Raw genomic sequence first — 22289 nt, 5'->3', positions numbered from 1 at the left:
ACCCCTGGTGTAGCCTGTGTGCTTGATAGAAGTCAGAATTTTCTTCCAGAAGGCCCACTGGTTCTCACCTCTGCCAGGCTAACCAATGCTATTTAGAAATTTAAAACCACCTGGAGCTGGGAATTCAATATTTCTAGTTAAGAACTGTCTTCATTCAAAAGTGTTCTACTTAAGACTTAATTTGAAAATAGAGGGTGGGGCAAAGAAAAATGATTCAAAACAGGTGAAAATGTTAGAAAAAGGAGGAGTCCAGTGTTTGTTTCCATGGAAAAAGGAAGGAAAGAAGGTATAGAGAGCATCATGATGGCCGAGGAAAGTCTGTGGGAGCAGAAGTAGAAATGTGACTCTCAAAACGAGGGGCTGGGGCAGCCAGGGGCCAGAGCTTGCACTTGCTGGTGTCTTGCTCACTGTGGTGCAGAATTGTGAGCATCTGTGTGGGGCTTCTGGGGCACCAGCTCTCTAGGTCATCTTCCTAAATCCGAGTAAGGCCAGAGAACTTCTGCTCCCATCTTGCATCTTGGCAGCCTGGGATGTATAAGCAGAATGAGCACCAGCTCCCAAAGAGGCCCTGAGCTCCTCCCATCTCAGACCTAGAGACAGCTCTGGGGAGACAAAAGGGTCCTCTTCACAGAGTATCATCCTCTCAGGCTGAATCTGGACTCGTGGCATGGATGCTGAGGATGCTGCTCTAGTAATGAATGGTTACCGAAGACTAGGAATTTTCAAATGCAATAAAAGACAAATGGATGATCTCATCTTCTTTTTGCTCAGCATATAACTCCCCACAGACTCTAACATGAGGCTCTGTACACATTCAATATATGTTGTTAACTGATTTAACTGGTGTAAAAATAAGACTTGGTGACAGAGTGTCAGCTTTGTTGGATGTCTTACTTACACATACTGATTTTTTTATCTGTTGCTTGGTTACAGATAGAACACAGTGAAACCATGAGAACACACAGTAATAAACATTCCCTTTTCTTTCATAATGCTAAATTCTAGGCCTTGAATGTGGGGCATGCTAGTTTTGGTTTTGTTTTTTGGATTTTGTTTCCAACTGGTTTTCTCCTTGTACCTATTTGTGCAGCTGCTCCAGCCTCGGCCCCAGCTCCAGCCTCGGCCCCAGCTCCAGTCCCGGTCCCCACCCCAGCCATGGTCTCAGCCCCGTCATCCACTGTGACTGCCAGTGCTTCTCCTAAGACTTCTGCAGGCACCACCGACCCAGAGGAGGCCACAAGGCTGCTAGCTGAGAAGAGGCGGCTGGCCCGAGAGCAGAGAGAAAAGGAAGAAAGGGAGAGGAGGGAGCAGGAAGAGCTTGAAAGGTAAAGGGGAGACATTGCTCCACACCATGGTGTCAGTGATACTTGGATTAACTCATCACCCCTCTGAGAGGGAGGAGGTGATAATACTGATGAAAGTGAATGGATTAGTTCTTTCGGGATTACTCTTACCTAATTTTCCTATGACTACTAAGCAGTTTGTTTTTTAAATCACATTTTCTTCTTCTTCTTTTTTTTTTTAATAGAAATGGGGTCTCAATGTATTGCCCAGGCTGGTCTCAAACTCTTGGGCTCAAGAGATCCTCCCACCTGAACTTCCCAAAGTGTTGAGATTACAGACATGAGCCACCATGCCCAGCCACGTTTTCTTATTTTAATGACAGTGCAACAACATTGATGGAGAAAGCTTTAAAGAAAAAAAAATCCATAATCATATCAATTTTCAGTAATAGTGTACATTTTGGGTGGTCCTTTCTAGTCTCTCAACAGTATGGGAGTGTGTGTGTATATATACATACATATACATATTTACATAATTATAACCACAGCAGAGGTACCGTTGTACAGTCTGCTTTTTTACTTAACACATCTCCAATCTCCAGGTTTCCGTTGTATGTTTGTAATTATCACATTAAGGCTGCATAATAAGGCTTCATGTTTTCTCCTTTCCAGATAAAACTCTCGGAGGGTAGCCAGGTGAGATCTTGACATGCCCCATGATTGCCTGCCAGGCAGTATGCCAGAGACAGTTTGTTTAATTGGTCATCTTCTGGGCCTAATAAGACGAATGTCAATATAATTGTTCTTCAAACGAACACAACTGTAACCTGCGGAAGGATCTCATGCGCTCGCTGGACCCCCATCTTGACCATGCCCTTGCTGGACCGCCATCTTGGCCATGCCCTGCCCTTGGCTCCAACAGGGAGCTTACATGGCTGTCTTCCTTCTGTCCTGTGACAGAACACTATGACCCTTATTTATTTACAAAGATTTCCTTTGGCGGGGGTGCTTCAAATTCATTACTAAGAAGTCACATTATTTGAATTAAACAAGTCAGAGCCTTTAAAAATAGTTAAATTCTTTCCAAAAAGCCAGCGCTCCCCAGGATATTGGTGGTTACACGTTGCTTCTGTTTTGCACGGACGGCAATGCCGCTGGCAAGGGGGGAGGAAGACTAAGGGTGGCTTCGCGTTTTGTCCCTTAGCGGTGGTGAAGGCCTCCAGTGGGGATTTTTCTACTGGACGCCTGAAAGAACCGCCCTACAGAACCACGGACGCAGGCCTCTCTTCAAAGATTTCTCCTCAGGTGTCTTTGGTTTTGTTTTTGTTTTGTCTTTTTCCAGACAAAAGAGAGAGGAATTGGCTCAACGGGTGGCTGAAGAGAGGACTCGCCGTGAGGAGGAGTCGCGCAGGCTGGAAGCCGAGCAGGCCCGGGAGAAGGAGGAGCAGCTGCAGCGGCAGGCGGAGGAGCGGGCGCTGCGCGAGCGGGAGGAGGCAGAGCGCGCCCAGAGGCAGGTGCGGCCGCACCCCACCCTGGCCCCTGCCCCAGTCCCGCAGGGAGACGCCCCAGCCCGGCAGAGGAGGGTGCGGACTGGACTGCCGGTGCTCCCGCTTTCCACACCTTCTCCATCTGCCACCTCGCCCCCACCTCTGGACACCCCCTGGGAGACCCGGGCAGCCCGCCTGTTTGTCAGAGGCAGACGCCGGCCTTCTGTTTTCAGAAAGAAGAAGAAGCTCGCGTTCGTGAAGAAGCAGAGAGGGTTCGGCAGGAACGAGAGAAGCATTTCCAGAGAGAAGAGCAGGAGCGCCTGGAGAGAAAGAAGGTAGCTGCGTCTTAGCACAGAGGCCCGGGACGCGAACTTGCACCTCTAAGACCCAGAGACTAGCCCTGGCCGTCAGAAAACGCGTGTTCTACCCTTGCCACATAAACTAGTAGCCCCCTCAGTGAACAATCTTATGCAAAGAAATCTCTCTCGGTGTTTTAGCCCTCACCAAAAAACACTTACTTCCACTTCATGTAGCTTAAGGCAGTTCCAACTTTCTTGAATAACTCCAATTAAGACAAAGCAGCAGGGCCGGGCCGGGTGGCTCATGCCTGTAATCCCAGCACTTTGAGAGGCCACGGCAGGCGGATCACCGAAGACAGGAGTTCGAGACCAGCCTGGCCAACATGGTGAAACCCTGTCTTTACTAAAAATGCAAAAATTAGCTGGGCGTGGTGGCGGGCGCCTGTGATCCCAGCTACTTGGGAGGCTGAGGCAGCAGAATCACTTGTGCCCAGGAGGCGGAGGCTGCAGTGAACTGAGAGCTTGCCACAGGGGCACTCTAGCCTGCGTGACAGGGCAGGACTCCGTCTCAAAAAAAAAAGTGCATATTATATTTTTCCAAAATAACAGACCATTTTAAATAATCTATTTATTTCATCAGTTAAATGTGCCAGGCTGGCTTTTTTTCTGTGTCTGATCTTTTTGCTCAATTCTTCCATTCTTATAGCGACTTGAGGAGATTATGAAAAGAACCAGGAGAACAGAAGCTACAGATAAGGTATTGACATGGCCGTTTTCTAACTACTTTTGTATGCTTTTATCGTTTTCATTTTCACTTGTAACTCTGATTTTTGAAAGTCCTCTTTTTTTCTTCTTCGTAGAAAGCCAGTGATCAGAGAAACGGTGATACAGCCAAGGGAGCTCTCACTGGAGGAACAGGTATTTCTGTCAATGAACTCAAACCAATTTATATATGAAATGTTTAAATTAACTCTCCAGGGGCGAAGATATTCAGGAATTGATGGAGGGAAAAAAGATCCAGTACTTACAGACTCACAGAAGCTTAGGGGGTCTGTCATTGAGTCCTTCCTCTTATATAAAACTGTCTAGTGTTTCTGCCAGTTACTTTTCACATTTGTTTATACTCTAATGGGTTGCTTGATATTTTAAATCATCTTATATAATACATATTTATGCATATATGTATATATACTTATACATATATGTGTATACATACACATACTTTTAGAAGAATTTCCTTTGAGTTTATAAAACTAAATTTCATTTATCACATACTGTCTGCTCAAGTAGTATATATTTATATTTCCTCTTAAGAAAGGACTTTAAATTTACACATTTGACAACTTGTATTATAGGAAGTTCTCAGAAAAATGATTTAAATGTTATTTCTCTTAGATCTGACTTCAAAATAAAGTTAAAAATGTGTTGAAATTCTTATTGTTTTAATTGACAAATAATAGTTGTACATATTCTTAGGGTCTAGAGTGATATTTCCGTACATATAATGTACAGTGATCTTGAAATTTCGTTAGAGTTACTTATATGCTATCGGCTTTGGAAAGAGATTATTGATTTTTTTTGGAGATTATAAGTCAAATGTATTTAAAATAAAAGTGAAATTAACCTTAGTACTCAGATTAAATTAATGTTAAGTGCCCTTTTTGTATCAGGCACATCTTTCATACATAATTCCTACTGCTGCTTTGTGAAGTGGTTTGCTTTGTCTTCGAGTCAACAAGTATTTTTGAAGCTCTTCTATGTGCCAGGCCATGTTATCAGGCTGGGATTCAGTGTGAACAATTAGGCAAGATCCCTCTACCCACAGGGGCACTCAGGTCCAATGACAGGCCAGGCTCCCGCAGCTGGGGCCCAGGTCCCCCAGCTCCTGATTCTGCTCCTTCAGTGATCCCTCGTGGTCTTCATAATTGTACGTGCACGTGGTTAGTAGATAGCTCATCATTGTCTTCCTCTTTCCTCATGTGTGATATCAATATGAAAAGAAAAGACCAGAGGTACTGCAGTTTTCTTTTTCTGTTTACAAACAAAAGCAAAGGCTGGAATACCTTTTGCTCAAAGATCAAATCCAACGGTTTATGTGACAGAACATTGCCTATAAACATTAAGGGTTTTCAAATGTAAAGTATTATTGGTATTTTGGGACTTGGTTTTATTTCAATAGAAGCTGTTTTGGTTTCCGTATGTCATAATTCCTTTATAGTGGAGTTTTCATGCTCTTTTAAAGATGCCCTAATGTATGTATGTGTATGTTTGGAGAATAGTCCTAATGGTTGTATATTATAACCCCATTGCATTTTTAGCATACTGTCTTCAAGAATATTGTAATAGACACAGGCTGTAAGCAGGCTTAGTACCCAGTGAGTTGTCAGAGTGATCAGTTTAGGCTGTAAATTGCACCAGCTCAGGATTATTTGAGGGGCTAATGCTGTAGTTTGTGCCTGGCCAGTCTCCTTGTTGGTTTGTTTTCATTTTCCCTCTTCCTGCCCTTTCCTTATCTGTTCTTTCAGTATTCTTTATAAATCAATCCAAGAATGAACAAAGGCAAGAGGGAAGGTGAAACTTGCTGATTGGCATAGCTGTGTTTATCAACACTCATGTAAATTTGATTTGAGTTAAAACTGCTAAAAGGAGGCTTGAGGATTAGCTGTGCCTAACAAATATTCCCCTTCTCCCAGTCCCACATCTGATTGAGGGCTGACTGGTGTTACCAGTGCTACAAAGAGAATTCTAAGGTGGGTAAGCAGGCAGGCAAGTTTACAGACCTATCAGATGTTTTCTCAGGGGCTGCCTGTCACCAGCTTTGCAAATTTGGGCAGATTTGAAATTATCACTTACCTTTCTGCCTTAGTTATCAGATCTCTTGTACCTCTGGCAGCTTTACTGATTTTGTGCCAGGTTGTCAAATAACATTGTCTTGGAATTATTTCAGGCCAGGTGAGGTAGCTCACGCCTATAATCCCAACATTTTGGGAGGCTGAGGCAGGAGGATCACTTGAGCTCAGGAGTTCAAGACTGGGCAACATAGCAAGACCCTGTCTCTACAAATAATTTTTTTTTTTAATTAGCTGGGCATGTTGGCATGCACTTGTGGTTCCAGCTACTTGGGAGGCTGAAGCAGGAGGATTGCCTAAGCCCAGGAGGTCGAGGCTGTAGTGAGCCATGATCACACCACTGCACTGCAGCCTGGGTGACAGAATGAGACCCTGTCTCAAAAAAAAAGCAGGAGGCAAGGGGGTGAGGGGTAGGAATTATTTCAGTTATTCCCTCACATCATGCTGAAACCATAATCTACCACAGATACATCTGAAACTCCGGCCTGTATAAAGGTTTATAAATAACCCTGTCCTATATTTTAGAGGCAGTCATCAATATTGTTAGCTTAAAGTGGGCTGCAACATTGAGCTTTGAAAATGAGGTGGAATGGTTAGGTACAGTACACTGCCTTCCATTGATGAAATCCTCATCGTTCTAAGTGTGCATAGGACTAAACTGAGTTTTCAAAAATATTTTTAATACTTATGATGTTCCATGGTGATTTGCTCTGAATCCTTTGTAAAGATATTCAGTGTCAGCTTGATGAAGTCAGCTTACTGCTCTCTTTATCAGTTGCTTTGGTTTCAATAGTATATACTTTCTGTAACTTTAGTGCAAGGAAAAATAATAATACTTAGCCCTTCCAACATGCCAGACACTGTTCTAAGTCCTTTACATGTACTAATATTAATACATTTAATTCTAACAATCTATGAAGTAGGTACTATTACTAATGAGGAAACTAAGGCACAGAGAGTTTAAGTGATGTGCCCAAGGTCTCACAACTGGTAAGTAGCAGAGCCAGCACATAAATCAAGGCATTCTGGCTCTTGGAGGTTAGGTCTAAGAAAAGAATATTAGTAACCCTTTGTTCTATCTCCTTTGCTATGCCCAGAGGTGTCTGCACTTCCATGTACAACGAATGCTCCGGGAAATGGAAAGCCAGTTGGCAGCCCACATGTGGTTACCTCACACCAATCAAAAGTGACAGTGGAGAGGTGAGTTTTCACTGACATTCATTAAAGTCAAACATCACGGTTTTTACCCACCAGCTCCACCAGAATTTCAAAGTCTTAACATTAGGATTGATTATTTTGGGGGGCCTTCATTGATTTTTGTTTGAGCTAGTAATTCTGTACTCCAAGAAAGTGGAAATATCTTTTTTCTTGAGTCATTAAATGTGATGATGAGGATTTAGTATGACTGTTCCAAGAATATTAAAAGTGGCCAAGTGCAGGGCTCACTCCTGTAATCCCAACACTTTGGGAGGCTGAGGAGGGAGGATTACTTAAGGCTAAGAGTTGTAGACCAGCCTGGGCAACATAGCAAAGCACCATCTCTACAAAAAAATAGAAAAACTAGCCAGACGTGATAGTGTGTGCTTGTAGTCCCACCTTGGGAGGCTGAGGTAGGAAGATGGCATGAGCCCAGGAGGTCAAGGATGCAGTGAGCCAAACTCCTGCCACTGCAGTCCAGCCTGGGTGACAAAGTGAGACCCTGTCTCAAAAAATAAAACAAAAAACAAGTAATAATCTGTTAGTTTTCTTTGTTTATATTTAGCCTGATGTGGACCATATCCACATTCTTTAATGGTATATAACAATTGCATTTTAGCCATGCATAATATTACAGTGACTTACATGTTTGTTCCATATAAAAGTCATGTAGATGTCAGTATTTCTTATATTATTAATAACAGGGCTTCTTACTGAAGAACCAGACAGTTGCTAACAACAGCCTAGAAAAGAGTCTGGATTTCAGAAAGATTGCCTTTCTCTTTCCTTGTAATTATATCAACAGCATCATATGAACATTCTGAAAAAATGAAAAATAAGGGTAATCATAGCCTGTGCCTAAAAATCCAATCATAGAGAACTTGCAGAAATATTTTTAATAATGTTCAAAAAAATTTAGCTATGACTTTTTAAATTTGGGAAATCTACTTAATATATGAGTCTTCCTGTCTTTAATGCCAGTCTTTGCTACCAATAGACAACTGAAGGTCCTCAAATTATTTTCTTAATCTAAAAACACATAATTGTTTCTTGGCTTTTGGCCAAGATAAGTACAGAAACACAGACACTAGATAACATTTTATAATGTAACGGGCAGCAGTTAAAAATGTGAGTCACCCTACTATTGTGTTGATATCTTTCTGAGACAATGGAATTTTTATTTATTTATTTTTTGCCTACTATAATACCAAAGAGAATACCCTGAGAGATCTTAATAATTCATTTCCAATTATGTTGAATAACTTTATTGTTGTAGTTACCTAAGATCTATATTAAATGGTATTTTTTTCTTAGTTTTAATTAGATTTTTTAAATTCATTCCCTAAAACTTATTGTGTTCAATTCATTGACTTCAGAGATTCCTTTTTTAAAAGAAAAAGAGTAAAAGATACCACAGAGAGAATCCCATTATTATGGGGAACAGACAATGCCTACCATAGTTTCTTTTATTTATTTATTTTTTTTTTGAGACAGACTCTCACTCTGTTGCCCAGGCTGGATGCAGTGGTGTTATCTTGGCTCACTGCAACCTCCACCTCCTGGGTTCAAGGAGACACACCCAGCTAATTTTTGTATTTTTAGTAGAGACGGGTTTCATCATATTGGCCAGGCTGGTCTGGACCTCCTGACCTCAAGTGATCCACCCGTCTTGGCCTCCCAAAGTGCTGGGATTACAGGCATGAGCCATCACACCCAGCCTACCATAGCTTCTTAAGCCACTGATTATGTTGTCTGATCTATAAAGTTAATTTATGCATAATTTGACTCTCTTCAGTAGTAATATCACCAAACAATTAATCATTATATAAGAACCTGAAAAATAACTTTACTATATTTGATACAGATAATAAAATTCTGTTATATTTTAGCCTTTTCCACACACAGAAAAGCAACAATTTGTAATGAAACCAAAATGAACTTACTGGTGTCATCCATCTTTACCCAACAGATAAATTATCCTTTGTCATATATGTAAGATAATCCCTGTCAAACCATTAGAAGAAACATAAGCATAGCCTTTTTCTACTTTCACCTGACAATACAGGCAGGTCCAGATGAGCATCAGACATAAACATCAGAATATAAGAATAAGCCTAATATGAAATCCATTGGCCATCTACTCCAGTGTCTCTCCTTTAAAGGAAATATATATATATGTGTGTGTGTGTGTATGTATATATATATCTACTATATATATATTTCCTTTAAAGGAAATATATGTATAGTAATATACATATACATTTGTTTGTAATATAGTAATATACATAAATTCCTTTAAATTCCTATAAATATATAAATTCCTATAAATATATAAATAAATAAATTCCTATAAATATGTAAATTCCTATAAATATATATTTCCTTTAAAGGAATTTATATAAAGGAAATTTATTTATATATATAGTAGATATATATTTCCTTTAAAGGAAATTTATATATATTTATAGGAGTTTAAAGGAATTTATATAAAGGAAATTTATTTTTATATATATAGTAGATATATATATTTTTATATATAGTAGATATATATTTATATATAGTAGATACATATTTTTATATATAGTAAATATATATATTTTATATATATATAGTAGATATATATATAGTAGATTCCCAGAGTTACTTGTATTATTTTTACAAATATAAATTTAGGTTTAAAATTTCTATAGCCCCTGTTCATTTAAAGCCAAAACAGCAAATCACAAATTTACATAAATAATAAAACCACTTTCATCCTTCCCCTACAACGTTACCCTTCTATCCCTTGATTTCCATTTCTAGGGCACCCCCACTGACCAAGTCCCTGGATGTTTGCAGTAGCCACCTAAATGCTTTTGCCCCTCAAATACTAAATACTGGCTGGGTGTGGTGGCTCACGCCTGTAATCCCAGCACTCTGGGAGGCCAAGGTGGGCACATCACTTAGGTTCAGGAGTTTAAGACTAGCCTGGGGAACATGGTGAAACCCCTTCTCTAAAAAAATACAAAAATTAGCCAGGTATGGTGGCACACGACTATAGTCCCAGCTACTTGGGGGGCTGAGGTGGGAAGATCACTAGAGCCCAAGAGGTCAAAGCTGCAGTGAGCCTTGATCAGAACACTGCACTCCAATCTGAGTGACAGAGCAAGACCCTGTCTCAAAAAAATAAATAAAGCTGTAAAATCAAGAGCAGTGAAATTATCGTGAAGAATGATGTTTTTCTGAAATTAAGTAGGTAATATACGTGTGGTACTGATCGATCCCTTTTGCATTAGGGATAACCATGATTCATTTCACTCACTGCTTCTCTCTGTTTGAACTGCTTTAAAGCCCCTAACCTCTTTTTAATACAGAGTGCCATGATGATACTTGGCTTTTACATGGCACTAGCATATTTATTTAGCAGTTCAGCTGGTTCGTGTCATTAGCCCTTGTCAAATAAGCTGGTGCTACCTGATATCAGTATGCTTTGAAATAACACCTGAAAATGGAGCACTGAAATTATGTAGCAAAACTCAGCTTTGTGATAATCAGTCGGACAGATGATAAGACTGTATATGATTTTTTTTAAGTTACCTGGGTGAAAACATAAATTTTTAAAAATCATGTAAAGAACAGGACCCCAGTTTGAGAAATAGTACATTTCTGAATGACACTGACTGTAGGAAATGTTTAATGTGATGTTAAGTTCGGTCCCCATTATATGACACACAGTTTGTGATATGTAGCCTAAGAAATTCTGCTTCCCTTAATTATTTTTAAATTTGTCATCCTTGAATTCATCCAGATTGATCTTGAAACAATCTGTATTTTTGCCCTGTATTACCTCTTATAGCAACAAGTATAAGAAAAGAAGGGCATAAAGAAGTACTTTTACTTCTCTTATAGCTGCTCTTTGCAGTTTCAAGGTTAGGACCCATAGTTATCATAAACTAGGTTTTAGAGAATGTCATTGTTTGTAGTTTCCATACCCTTCATAGTTTTATGGGTTTTATTTCTATTCCCTGTCTACTCTTATTTTATAAGCTGAATACTCCTATTATGTTTACTATATCAGTCAGGGTCTAATCAGAAGGAAAAAAACATAGATTTAAACCAGAGAAAATTTAAAGAATAATTATCATTAGGATTGGAGTAAGTAGGATGGAGTAACTATGATTTTGGTTTGGCTTATAAGAAATAAAGAGAACTTGTGGGAATGATAGGGAAAAAAGAAAGAGAATTCTAAAGAATATAGGTGCCTGGTGTGGTGGCTCACACCTGTGATCCCAGACCTTTGAGAGGCTGAGGTGGGTGGATCACTTGAGCCCAGTTGGAGACCAGCCTGAGCAACATGGCAAAACCCCATCTCTACTAAAAATACAAAAAGCCAGGCCCAGTGGCGTACACCTATAGTCCCATCTACTCAGGAGGCTGAGGTGGGAGGATGGCTTGAGCTCAGGAGGTCGAGCCTTGATCACACCCCTGCACTCCACCCTGGGCAACAGAGTGGGACCCTGTTAAAAAAATATATATATATGAATAGCAGATACAAGGAGCAGTCACATACCCTAGTGTTGCACCAAAGAAGAAAGATCCCTTACCCCTCAGGTCTGTAACCCAGACCTTGTTAGAGAGGATATAACTGTTACTCATTGGATGCCAGAGAAGTTGCTATGTTTTCTTGCCAGCAGAACTTGCCAGAGATCCACCCTCCGGAGTGCCTAGGAAAGCTGTTCACTGTCTCCCCATAAGCACTGTACCATGAATCTGCCCCAGTGGGATGCTGGAGGGAGGCTGCTGGCCACTGTGCACTGCAGGAGCCAGGCCCTGGGAAAAGCACGTGTATGCTAAAGAAGCCTGCTGAGCAAGCACACGCCAACCAGGAAGCAAAACTGTGCTGCAGTGTCTCTCCAGCAGTGGCAAAGGATAATTATTTAACAGGCCCAGATCCAGTTTCACAGAACAGGAATGATGGGTGAATTTGGAGCTGAGAGGCAGTAAATCAATAACTGACACATTTACCTTATCTCTAAAAGACTCCTTCTTCAGCTATTTGAATATTTTAGTCATATTTCTTTAGAGATTCTTCAGTGTGAATATGGGGTTGAGGAAAAAGAGCTTCAGAACCAAAAGTTCCAGGCTGGCTCCCTAGTTTTACCTTTGAGAAGTTCAGCAACTGTGGGGTTAACCTACTTAATTAAGCCTTAGTTTTCTCATCTGGACATGGAGATACTTTCCACACAAAGTACTGGGAGGTTCAGTGAAATGGTGTCTGTGAAGGAGTTCTGAAAACTATGTTGTACTATGCAAATGTTGCATATCATTATCATCCTAAGATGAATGCAGTGTCCAGAAAACACACAGTACACTAGGTGTAGCTGCAGTGTGATGTAGAATAATGCTTTTGGTTTGTTCCTGGTATCCCATCTTCTCCTGCCTAGCATTTTATTGGCTTTTTTTTTTATCATCAAAACACAAGGAGTCAGTATCACCAAGGAACAGTTTGCAGTGATCCCAAGATGTCTTAACCTCCATTGACTGATCACTGTCTTTTAAGGATCGCTCAACTGACAGTTTTCTAAACCCACTGCCTTTACAGACTGCCTGCCTTGTCACTCATTTCATGATTTTCCCTGTTGTTTTCAAGGGGCTATTTTTATGACTTGCATTTCCAAGAATAAACATTATCTGCATACTTAAATTTTATCCTGCATGTCTTCCGATTATTATAAAACTAACCCTAGCACTGATCCCTGGGGCTCTCTGCCACTTACACTCTTCCATCTAGAGAAGGGCTAGCTTATTCCTGTCTTTATTTTGTTTTATTTTTATTTTATAAAACAGGGTCTTGCTCTGTCACCAAGCCTGGAGTGCAGTGGTACGAGCATGGCTCACTGCAGCCTCTACCTCCTGACTTAAATTATCCTCCTCCTGAGTAGCTGGGACTATAGGTGCGAGCCACCACACCTGGCTAATTTAAAATATATATATTTTTATAGAGATTAGGTCTCCCTATGTTGCCCAGGCTAGTCTCAAACTCTTGGCCTCTGGCCTTAAGCAGTCATCCCACCTTGGCCTCCTGAAGTGTTGGGATTACAGGCGTGAGCCACCACGCCCAGCCTATTCTTGTCTTTAATATCCATCCCCAAAACAGCTTCCCATTCATGAATAAACATTCCCTTTGACGCAGTGGAAACTCACGTTTTTAAACAGTTTTACATCTGAAATCCTGTTAAAAACTTTAAATGACAAATCACATCCATGAATGTTTCCTTTCACTTCTAGTTTCAAATCAACCTTAAAATGCTTATAAACTCTTTGGTTTTCATCTCAGTGCATTATTTTTAGTGAAGCATTCCATGATCCTTGTGATCAGTCAGCATCTTTATTAAATGCCCTACTCTGCCCCTCAAGTAGAGTTATAGATCCCTCCAGCTTGCCCGCTGTGAATTAAATCACTGATTAACAGAAATGCTCAGGGTCCCTGCCAAAGAACATGGTATGCGTGATACTCTGTGAAAATCCATCATGACAGATCATGCAAGTATAGTGGTAGAATTTATTTTTGCTAGAAAACTCCACTGCTCAGAATGACTATCTTTTAATTCAGATTGAGAGAGAAGTATCACTTCTCCTAATGTCTTTAGTACCTAATATATTGGTAAATAAGTGAATGCTGTGAACTAAATTACATTTGCCCCTCCCCACCTCGAAATATTTCAGCAAACTGTCTGGCAGCACCCCAGGAGGATGGCGACCCCCTCACATTACTTTTCCTAGCAGCTAGGACTGAGACCCTTTGTTATAGAGCAACTCTGTACCAGAAGTATCCTGAACCCTACTCCTCACCTTACTCCTGAGTGAGATGCCTGGCCCCTTTGCCCCAAAGCCATATTTCTTGCCCATCTCCTTTCTGCCTGACAGGTTCCCCACTGACATTAGTTAGAATGGAAGAGGGTTTGAGTTATCACAATTCTGGCCAGATTTTAAAGGTGTAAAGAAATATGTGAATATGCCAAGTGTGGTGGCTCACGCCTGTAATCCCAGCACTTTAGCAGGTCTAGGCAAGCAGATCGCTTGAGCCCAGGAGTTCAAGACCATGCTGGCAACATGGCAAGATCCCGTCTCTACAAAAAATACAAAGATCAGCCAAGGGCAGTGGCCTGCATCTGTAGTCCCAGAAACGCAGGAGGCTGAGGTCGGAGGATCGCCTGAGCCCAGGGAATTGAAGCTGCAGTAAGCCGTGATTGCACCACTGCACTCCAGCTTGGGCAACAGAGTGTCTCAAAGAAATACATGAATATATGTTAATAACATATATGGATTTTATAAAATTTTATAAATGAATATATACATTTTCCTATGTAAGATATATGAAGTTTATAAAATACTTGAAATACATCTTTATGAAAGATATGAATATTATATATGCCCTTGAGCAGATCATTCTTACTCAAAAGCCATGTTTGGTTCTTAAGAGAGAGTACTTGTGGAGGGATGCTCCACAAGAATTGAGGAAAATATTTGTTCGTGGATAGGAAACTTGCTTTGGAATAGGAAAAAAGGATACAGATCCATATGAGTACAAGTCGGGGAGGACAGGGGTGAATATCAGAATGGGAACAGAGGAAGTGATCTGCAGTTTCTCAGGCCGTTCTGAGATCTTCTTCTACCCCCAGCCGAGAATCTCTAGTCCAGAGGCTAAGAAGCTATGCTGCCTATACAGCTACTGCCTTACCCTCCTGATATTCGAGAAGACATTTCATGTTTGTTCACAGCCGTAGGGGAGCTGTCTTTTCATAGAATGTTCGTCTTTTTTTTAAATAAGGAGGTTTGGGTAATTTTGGTGTTCGACCCATTCATTTTCCCTCCAAATCTTGAGTTCATCATTGCTCTTAGTTTGGCCTGAAGGAAAAGTAACATTCCCAGGCTCCTATTGTTCACACAGGAAGAGATGTATCCCTTTTAATTTAAAAGTTACTTGTTTTAACATAATTAATAAATATCAAGAGAAAATAAGGTTCTGGCTTCCATAAGCCGTGTGGACTGCAGATTCTTGCCAAGGTCCCAGCCCCTCCCTGTACACATTTTGGACTGGAGCAAGGTGTGCGGTCTTCAAAAGTCTTACATCAGTCTTCAAACTTCAGAAGGTAACTGAAGGCAGGGAATTCAGAAGATGGTGCTCTTATCCTGAGTGGACACACGGATCCATAATCCTTAACCCCAGTACTTCAGTTTCAGTTTTATAGTTTCTACCAGTCCCCATGTCCCCTGAACATTTCATGACTTGTCATCCAATGCATATGGCACAATTATCCCTCTGATTGCCAGCAATTAGAATGGGCAGGTGGAAGGGAAATGAAATCTGATACTGGCTCAAGTCTGGGGTTAGCCATTGCCATTATGACTTATTAGTACATATAGGCCTGGAAGGTGACAGGTTAAGGTTGCCAAGGAAAGGGGGCTCTGGAGATACATTCCTGTTCTTTATCCTTTGCCAGGACTTCTACTTAAATTCTCTCTGGATTAAGAACCCAAATTGTTTCCCTAGTTACAGAAAGACTGTTGGTGTTAGGCAAGAACAGGAAGGTGGGTGTGGCAGCCCAGGCACTTAGAACAGTGGGTGTTAGGCATGTGTGTGCACATGTGACTTGGGTGGGGTGCATGTGCACATGTGTGTGACTGTACTCTACTCTTGTGGAGACTTATAATGCCTAGTGGCATCCCCTTCCCTTATTGGTAAAATAGCAGAAAAGCATCATCATACTGTATAATATTTCTGTATAATATTTTAGATTATTTTACAAATAATATTTTCAGCATATTCTGCAATGCCTTGTGAGACACTTAGGACAGGCATCTTCATTTTTTCCGTAAAAAAAGAAGGTTTAATAATTTTAAAAATACACAAATATTCAAATCAGAAATGCTTTAGAATGTGTTCCAAAGTCAATACTTCTCACTCAGTAGAGAAAGTAAACTATTTTGACTGGGCGCGGTGGCTCATGGCTGTAATCCCAGCACTTTGGGAGGCCGATGGGGGCAGATCACTTGAGGCCAGGAGTTCGAGACCATCCTAGCCAACACGAAGAAACCCTGTCTCTACTAAAAATACAAAAATTAGCTAGGTATGGTGGCTTGCCCCTGTAGTCCCAGCTATTCGGGAGGCTGAGACTCAAGAACCACTTTAACCCAGGAGGCAGAAGTTGCAGTGAGCTGAGACTGCACCACTGCACTCCAGCCTGGGCAACAGAATGAGACCCTTCTCAAAAAAGGAAAAAGAAAGTAAACTAGTTATTCAATCGGGCAAAAAAAGCAAAGTCTTAAAAAGCAATGGAAAGGTTGGATTTACATTAGCATTGTTTTACAATTTGAGAAGACAAACTGACCTGCTAACAATGTTCAAGCAGTTGGTATTAGCGATACTACAGTTAATTTGTTGAGCATTGAACAAGTTATGAAGCTTGCACACATATGTATATGCTGCAATGAAATAAAATGAATGGTAAAATTAGTTTAGCACTCATTTGATGCATAGGCATTATTTGGCTACATTGTAAAGCATAATAATAAGCATATAACATAAGGGGCTGCCAATTTAGTTGGAGAGAGTGACAATCTAAGACAAACCATAGAAGATTAAGTATTTGGGGCCAATTAAGTATATCTCAAAAATAAATCCAAGATATTAAGCACGAATCCATAAGGATCAAGATGAGGTCAGACGCAGATTTAAGGGGCAAAGATAAAAAGATTGGTCTTCAAAAATTTATATATGAAATTATGCAAGGGCTTTAGGAGTCTGGAATATCCAGAAAGTGTGAGAAGTGGCTTAATGAGGAAAGCACAGGACCAGAGATCAAGAGATCGTGCATTTAGCCTCAACTATCTCTCAGTAGTTGTGTGACTTTGTGCAAATCATTTACTCCCCCCTCCAAATTATAATCCCCTCATCTTTGAGGCAAAGGTCCTCATTAAGTGGTACTCTTTATCAGACGAATATAAAAATGCCTGCAGCAGAAATCATTAAATGTGTAGAACTCCTGCTGCTGCTGATTTATTTCTATTAATGATGATCTGTTGTAATTGATAAATTGTTCTATTTGATAATTTTCATAACAAAATAACAGATTTAAAATTTTTTTCTTGTTGTTTAGAGACAGGGTCTTACTCCATAGCCCAGCCTGGAATGCAGTGGTGCCATCATAGCTCACTGAAGCCTCAAACTCCTGAGCTCAAGTGATCCTCCCGCCTCAACCGCCAGAGTAGCTAGGACTACTGGTGCGTGCCACCACACACGGCTGATTTTTTTATCTTTTGTAGAGACGGGGGTCTTGCTATGTTTACCAGGCTAGTCTTGAACTCCTGGCCTTGAGCAGTCCTCCCATCTCGGCCTCCCAAAGCACTAAGATTACAGGCATGAGCCACTGTGCCTGACCTAGATTTTTTAAAATAAGAATTTAAGGTACAAATACACCACAATTTATTATTTTTGTTAGTAATGATGTGACTCGTCAGTCTGATTTTTTTCATTGTAAATTTATAAAATTATTCATCATAAAACATTTTGGTTTTCCTAATAATGTGTTTTCCAGTTTTAAGACTAATTTCTATTTTTATTTTTCAAATTCCTTAGCACTCCCGACTTGGAAAAACAACCAAATGAAAATGGTGTATCTGTTCAGAATGAAAATTTTGAAGAAATTATAAACTTACCCATTGGATCTAAACCATCCAGATTAGATGTCACCAACAGTGAGAGCCCAGAAATTCCTTTGAATCCAATTTTGGCCTTTGATGATGAAGGGACACTTGGGCCCCTGCCTCAGGTAGATGGTGTTCAGACACAACAGACTGCAGGTAAGCTTGCCTCCAACTCCCTTCTGTAGTCATCAGAAATATCTGACACCCGGGAGGACACGAACTGCTGCCTTCTACAGTATGATTGTGGTAACACTTTGTTTTTCAAAGGACCAACTAAGCCACAATGGAAGAGATTGTGCCTGGCTCATAGAAATTGAATTTTGAGTTGGATTGGACAACTTCTAAGGCCTCTCCTATTCTCTCAGTCAGTGCAGAAGTCCAGTCCGCAGCACCCAGTGGGTGTCTGTCAGCCTCTCTGCACAGAGCAGCACCCATTACCTGACATCATGCATGCTCAGAATATGCTTTGTAGAAAGACAGGGCTGCCTCCGCATAATTATGGACCATCCGGCCTAGTGCTGCCCACTAGAGAAAGATCTGAGTTTTTTCCATCTTTCTCAGGTCTTCATATATTTGAAGACTGCCATCATGTTCTCCCACCATTTTTCTCTTATTTGGGTTTGGCAACCTGGGTAATAAATTATTGTCCTTTTAAAATGTGACATGATGGATAGTTACAATTTAGGTGATGAAACCAGTACTCTGAATAGGATCACACTGAGTCTAAGGATCTTTACTTGTTAAATGATTTTGTTGCTGTTGAAACTGCCTGTGACTTTCTTACACAATGTCTCTTTGACCTACACTTGACCTGAAGTCTTTGTGCAAAAAGAACAATCAGGACCCAAAGAAAGAAGGAGTAAATATCAAATATAATTAACTCAATGGTCATAGCAGCTCAGCAGCGCAATCCCATCAGTCTCAGGAATTAGCAGGATAATCTCTGCTCCCTGTCTCTTCAAACCTGTTTCAATTTTGTTGACTTCTCTTCCCTGAAGATGACTGTCATGTATTGACCAGCATCTCTTTATATTTCTATGAAAAGAAGTGGCCAAATTCAGGATAACTAAATGGAGACAATACAGAATTATTTGTGGGCAAATTGTTTTGCCTTCTAGATTCAACCAGTGAATCTGTAATAAATCAACTTTTAATGTGGTGAGATAACCAATGTGAACCACCCATCCAAATGAAGCTACTCTTCTTTTCTCCTCTAGTGTACTGACCTTGGAAGTGGAACCTCACTTTAGTGAACTCCACTTTTCTAGGATTTGAAAGGAGGTTGTGAGGGCCCTCCCCTGTCTGACTTTCTGATTCTTAAGCCTTTGGGAACAATCCGACTAATGGTATGTTGATGGAAGCATGCCCAGTGCAGCTTCCTACTCATGTTACAGATTTACAGGGAGGGAAAGAACTTCCAGATGATTTATCAACATTTATTTAACCTCCAATTATGTTTAGAACCCTAAGCATCGGATACTGAGGATACAAGAGAAATGAATGTTTAAACCCCTAACCGAGAAAAGTACAATCTGTGTATGCCACTTGGAAAAATGAAGGCTATGGCCCAAGCTGATGTAAAGAAAAGAACATATGTTTCCTATGAGTAACAGAATTCACTTAAATATAAGACTGTGAATCCTAACAAAATTGCCTATTCTTATATAAGTGTATATAACAGTATGGTAAATTTTAGAAATTTAAGTTATTACTATAGTATTCTTGAAAGAAGATTTTAGATAAATGTCATATTAATCTGTTCTTTTTCTGTCTCTTCATGTAGAAGTTATATGAGTGTTTCTTCTGAAGAACCAAAGCTGAAATTTAATGAGAATTTCTACAATTAATGGAATTCCTTTCCTGCTATAAAGGAGCATCCCCTCCACCCATTTTCTAGAGTTCTTGACCATCATTTTGAAAAGATTTATTAAAACTAGCTAAAGACAACAGACTGGATAGCTTTTCTAATAATTTTCATCAATAGGAAAAAAGAAATACGTCTCATTCTTCAATACTTTAAAATGGCTTTTTCCAGTGTGCTCCTTCTTAGCAATCAATATTTTTCTGCATTCTTTAAAAGACAAGAGAATTTGGTTATAAAAGAAATGGGCTGACTAGGCATGATTTTTTTGGTCTTAAAAGCTTAACATGTAAAATTGGCAAAAAAGTTTTTTACCTTTTATAATACTTGAAAAATAAGTACCTCTTTGCTCTACAAGTAGAATGAATAGGAGAAGAGTTTAAGCCTGTTTGTTTAAATATTATTGCAAAGAGCTCTATTTGTAGAAGCAAATTATAGGCAGATTACCAGGTTCTTATAAATACAACTTGTACATGGACATTCTGCAAACCCAGCTGTCACATTTTTCTTGCAACTCCTTTTGCAAAAGCAGACTAAAATGTTTTAAAATGTGAAAAAACATTATTTTTTCAAAGCAAGGAAATAATTTGCTGCCCTCTTACATAATGTATTTATAGTTTTTCCAGATAAACTAATCAAATAAATTAGAATAATGTGACAACATTACAAATTTAATTTGTTAGCTGCATTCCTTCTGCTGTTACCACGAGAGAATGTTACTGATGATTCAGGGCTATTTCTGAAGTCTGTGTGTTGCTGCTGTCCCCAGTGATGGTGGACTTATCTTTGCCTTACCTGATCACAAATTATGTTGGGGAAAATAAAGATTTAATATTTCTTTAAATAGAAAAAGAATTTGGTTTTGCTCGTTTAAGAGCAATGAGAAAGTGATGGAATGTTGACTGTGTTTGGCACACAGGACACGGACCTTCATGGAAGTCCTTGCTCTGCGTGGCATCTGTCAGCTTTTCACCTTTCATTCTTATTCTTCACTTTTGCTGCTGAGCCTAGCTGTACAAACTTGCACTTTCATTTGCTAATATAAATTCAGTTTTATTTTACCATTTTAGAGACTACTAATGATTAAATGTAGGAGAGGGTGCACATGTTTTTATGTGGAGTGTTTAAAAAGATAAATTTATTCCACTGTAATGTGCAGCTTTTATTAAAAGAGAAATTGGTTGAACTGCTAGGTTGAATGAGAGACTTCATCTATTGGACTATTTTTTTTTTTTTTAATCCAGGCATATGGTCTTTAGTAATGGTTTGTAATTTGTTAAAACATCAATTTGGGGGTTTTCATTGTTTTCAGTTGTCCATGTACACATAGTCATTATATTAGAAAAGAAATCTGTTCAACAAACTTGTTTAATTTGTTTAAATCAACATAGCATGAAACACCAAATAAAGTGTTTGACATAGTTTTACTTTTAGGTTTCTCATATGTTATAACTTCACTCAGATTGATTCTTGAGTCTTCAGATTGTCCTTCACTTAACTCAGTGACATTTTCCCAGCCTCCTGTTGATTAAGCATATAGGATAGCCTTATTTAAAATTTAGAGCAGTAGGTGTATTTTGGCTGCTTTTCTTTTTCATGTGTGTTTTTAAACTTTAGTGATCATTAGCAAACGGAAAGCCTTCTAAGTAATCAAGTTTTAATTAGAAGTGGTACAGAATTCTTAATTATATTGTGTTAAAGAGCAGCGCCGCCAGAGAATGACCCTGACCTTTACAATGGCTGGATTGCTTTTTGGCCAGCACTTGAAAAATCTGTATTTACTTGCAGACCTTAGGGAGGTCTTCAGTATTCACACTACATTAAGGGGAGCGCTCAGGAATCAAATATGGCCCTCAATATGAAAATAGAGTGAATGGGCTTTTAGTTTCCTTTCTACACCATTGCAAACTATCTAGGCCAATTTAGTCGCCAATCACAGGTCCGTTTGGTGGTACCTCTAGCTATTACAGGAAAGTAAGGCTATATGTGTCCTCCTACATAACATCACCACCTCGTGGCATGTTACAGTAAAAGCAAATCTAAAACAGTTATATGACAAGTTTATTAGCAAGCAGGGCTTCTGGAAAGCTTGGAGAAGTTCCTTCTCTGCTCCTAAGTAACCCCACAAACACCCTGACTAAAAAGTTCACAGTGAAGCAGAAGCAGTGATATTCTGAAAGCAGAATTAAGAAACCCAATTGCTTGGTTGGATCAGGCCACAGTCATAAACGTGTGTGGAGTGCTGGAGGGGGAAGGTACAGGGGCAAGGAGATCTCTAGACCTGAGGTACTATAAAAAGTCATTATTTTGCAGGAGCTGCCAGATTCTTACACCTCATTTCATGCATTTTGCCTCTAAAAGTCTAGACAACCACCTACTTTTCAGGCTGCATTCACCAAAGAAAAATTGCTAATATCCCTTATGCTGATGAACACTCTGGCATATATTTAGATAAGTGTTTAAAGCATCTGCCTAGCCACCTGATTGAGGTGCTTCAAATACTAACTTACCCTCAGAACAAGATTGAAGTTAAATTACACAGCACACATGCATTACACCGTTTATATTTAAAGTATTTTAAAGTAAATTATTGCATAATAAGTAACAGTCAACAATAAATTCTCCCG

General features: G+C 39.7%; 1 protein-coding gene across 14 annotated transcripts in view; it reads left to right on the top strand.

Moving 5' to 3' along the window:
- Positions 1-21089, top strand: part of MAP7 (microtubule associated protein 7) — a 209688-nt gene extending 188599 nt beyond the window's left edge. For all 14 annotated transcript variants that reach the window (XM_030809746.1, XM_030809745.1, XM_030809741.1 and 11 more), the window contains 8 exons: positions 1091-1325; positions 2626-2797; positions 3004-3105; positions 3776-3826; positions 3930-3987; positions 7016-7118; positions 17734-17957; positions 19585-21089. In XM_030809746.1, the coding sequence (XP_030665606.1) occupies positions 1091-1325; positions 2626-2797; positions 3004-3105; positions 3776-3826; positions 3930-3987; positions 7016-7118; positions 17734-17957; positions 19585-19595 (956 nt within the window). In that variant the 3' untranslated portion in view covers positions 19596-21089. The remainder of the gene's footprint in view (positions 1-1090; positions 1326-2625; positions 2798-3003; positions 3106-3775; positions 3827-3929; positions 3988-7015; positions 7119-17733; positions 17958-19584) is intronic.
- Positions 21090-22289: the final 1200 nt, after the last annotated feature.

This window comes from Nomascus leucogenys, chromosome 3 (assembly GCF_006542625.1).
Source record: "Nomascus leucogenys isolate Asia chromosome 3, Asia_NLE_v1, whole genome shotgun sequence".
Classification (NCBI taxonomy): domain Eukaryota; kingdom Metazoa; phylum Chordata; class Mammalia; order Primates; family Hylobatidae; genus Nomascus; species Nomascus leucogenys.
The sequence above is the reverse complement of the archived record's forward strand: the minus strand, read 5'-3'. Positions and strand labels throughout refer to the sequence as shown.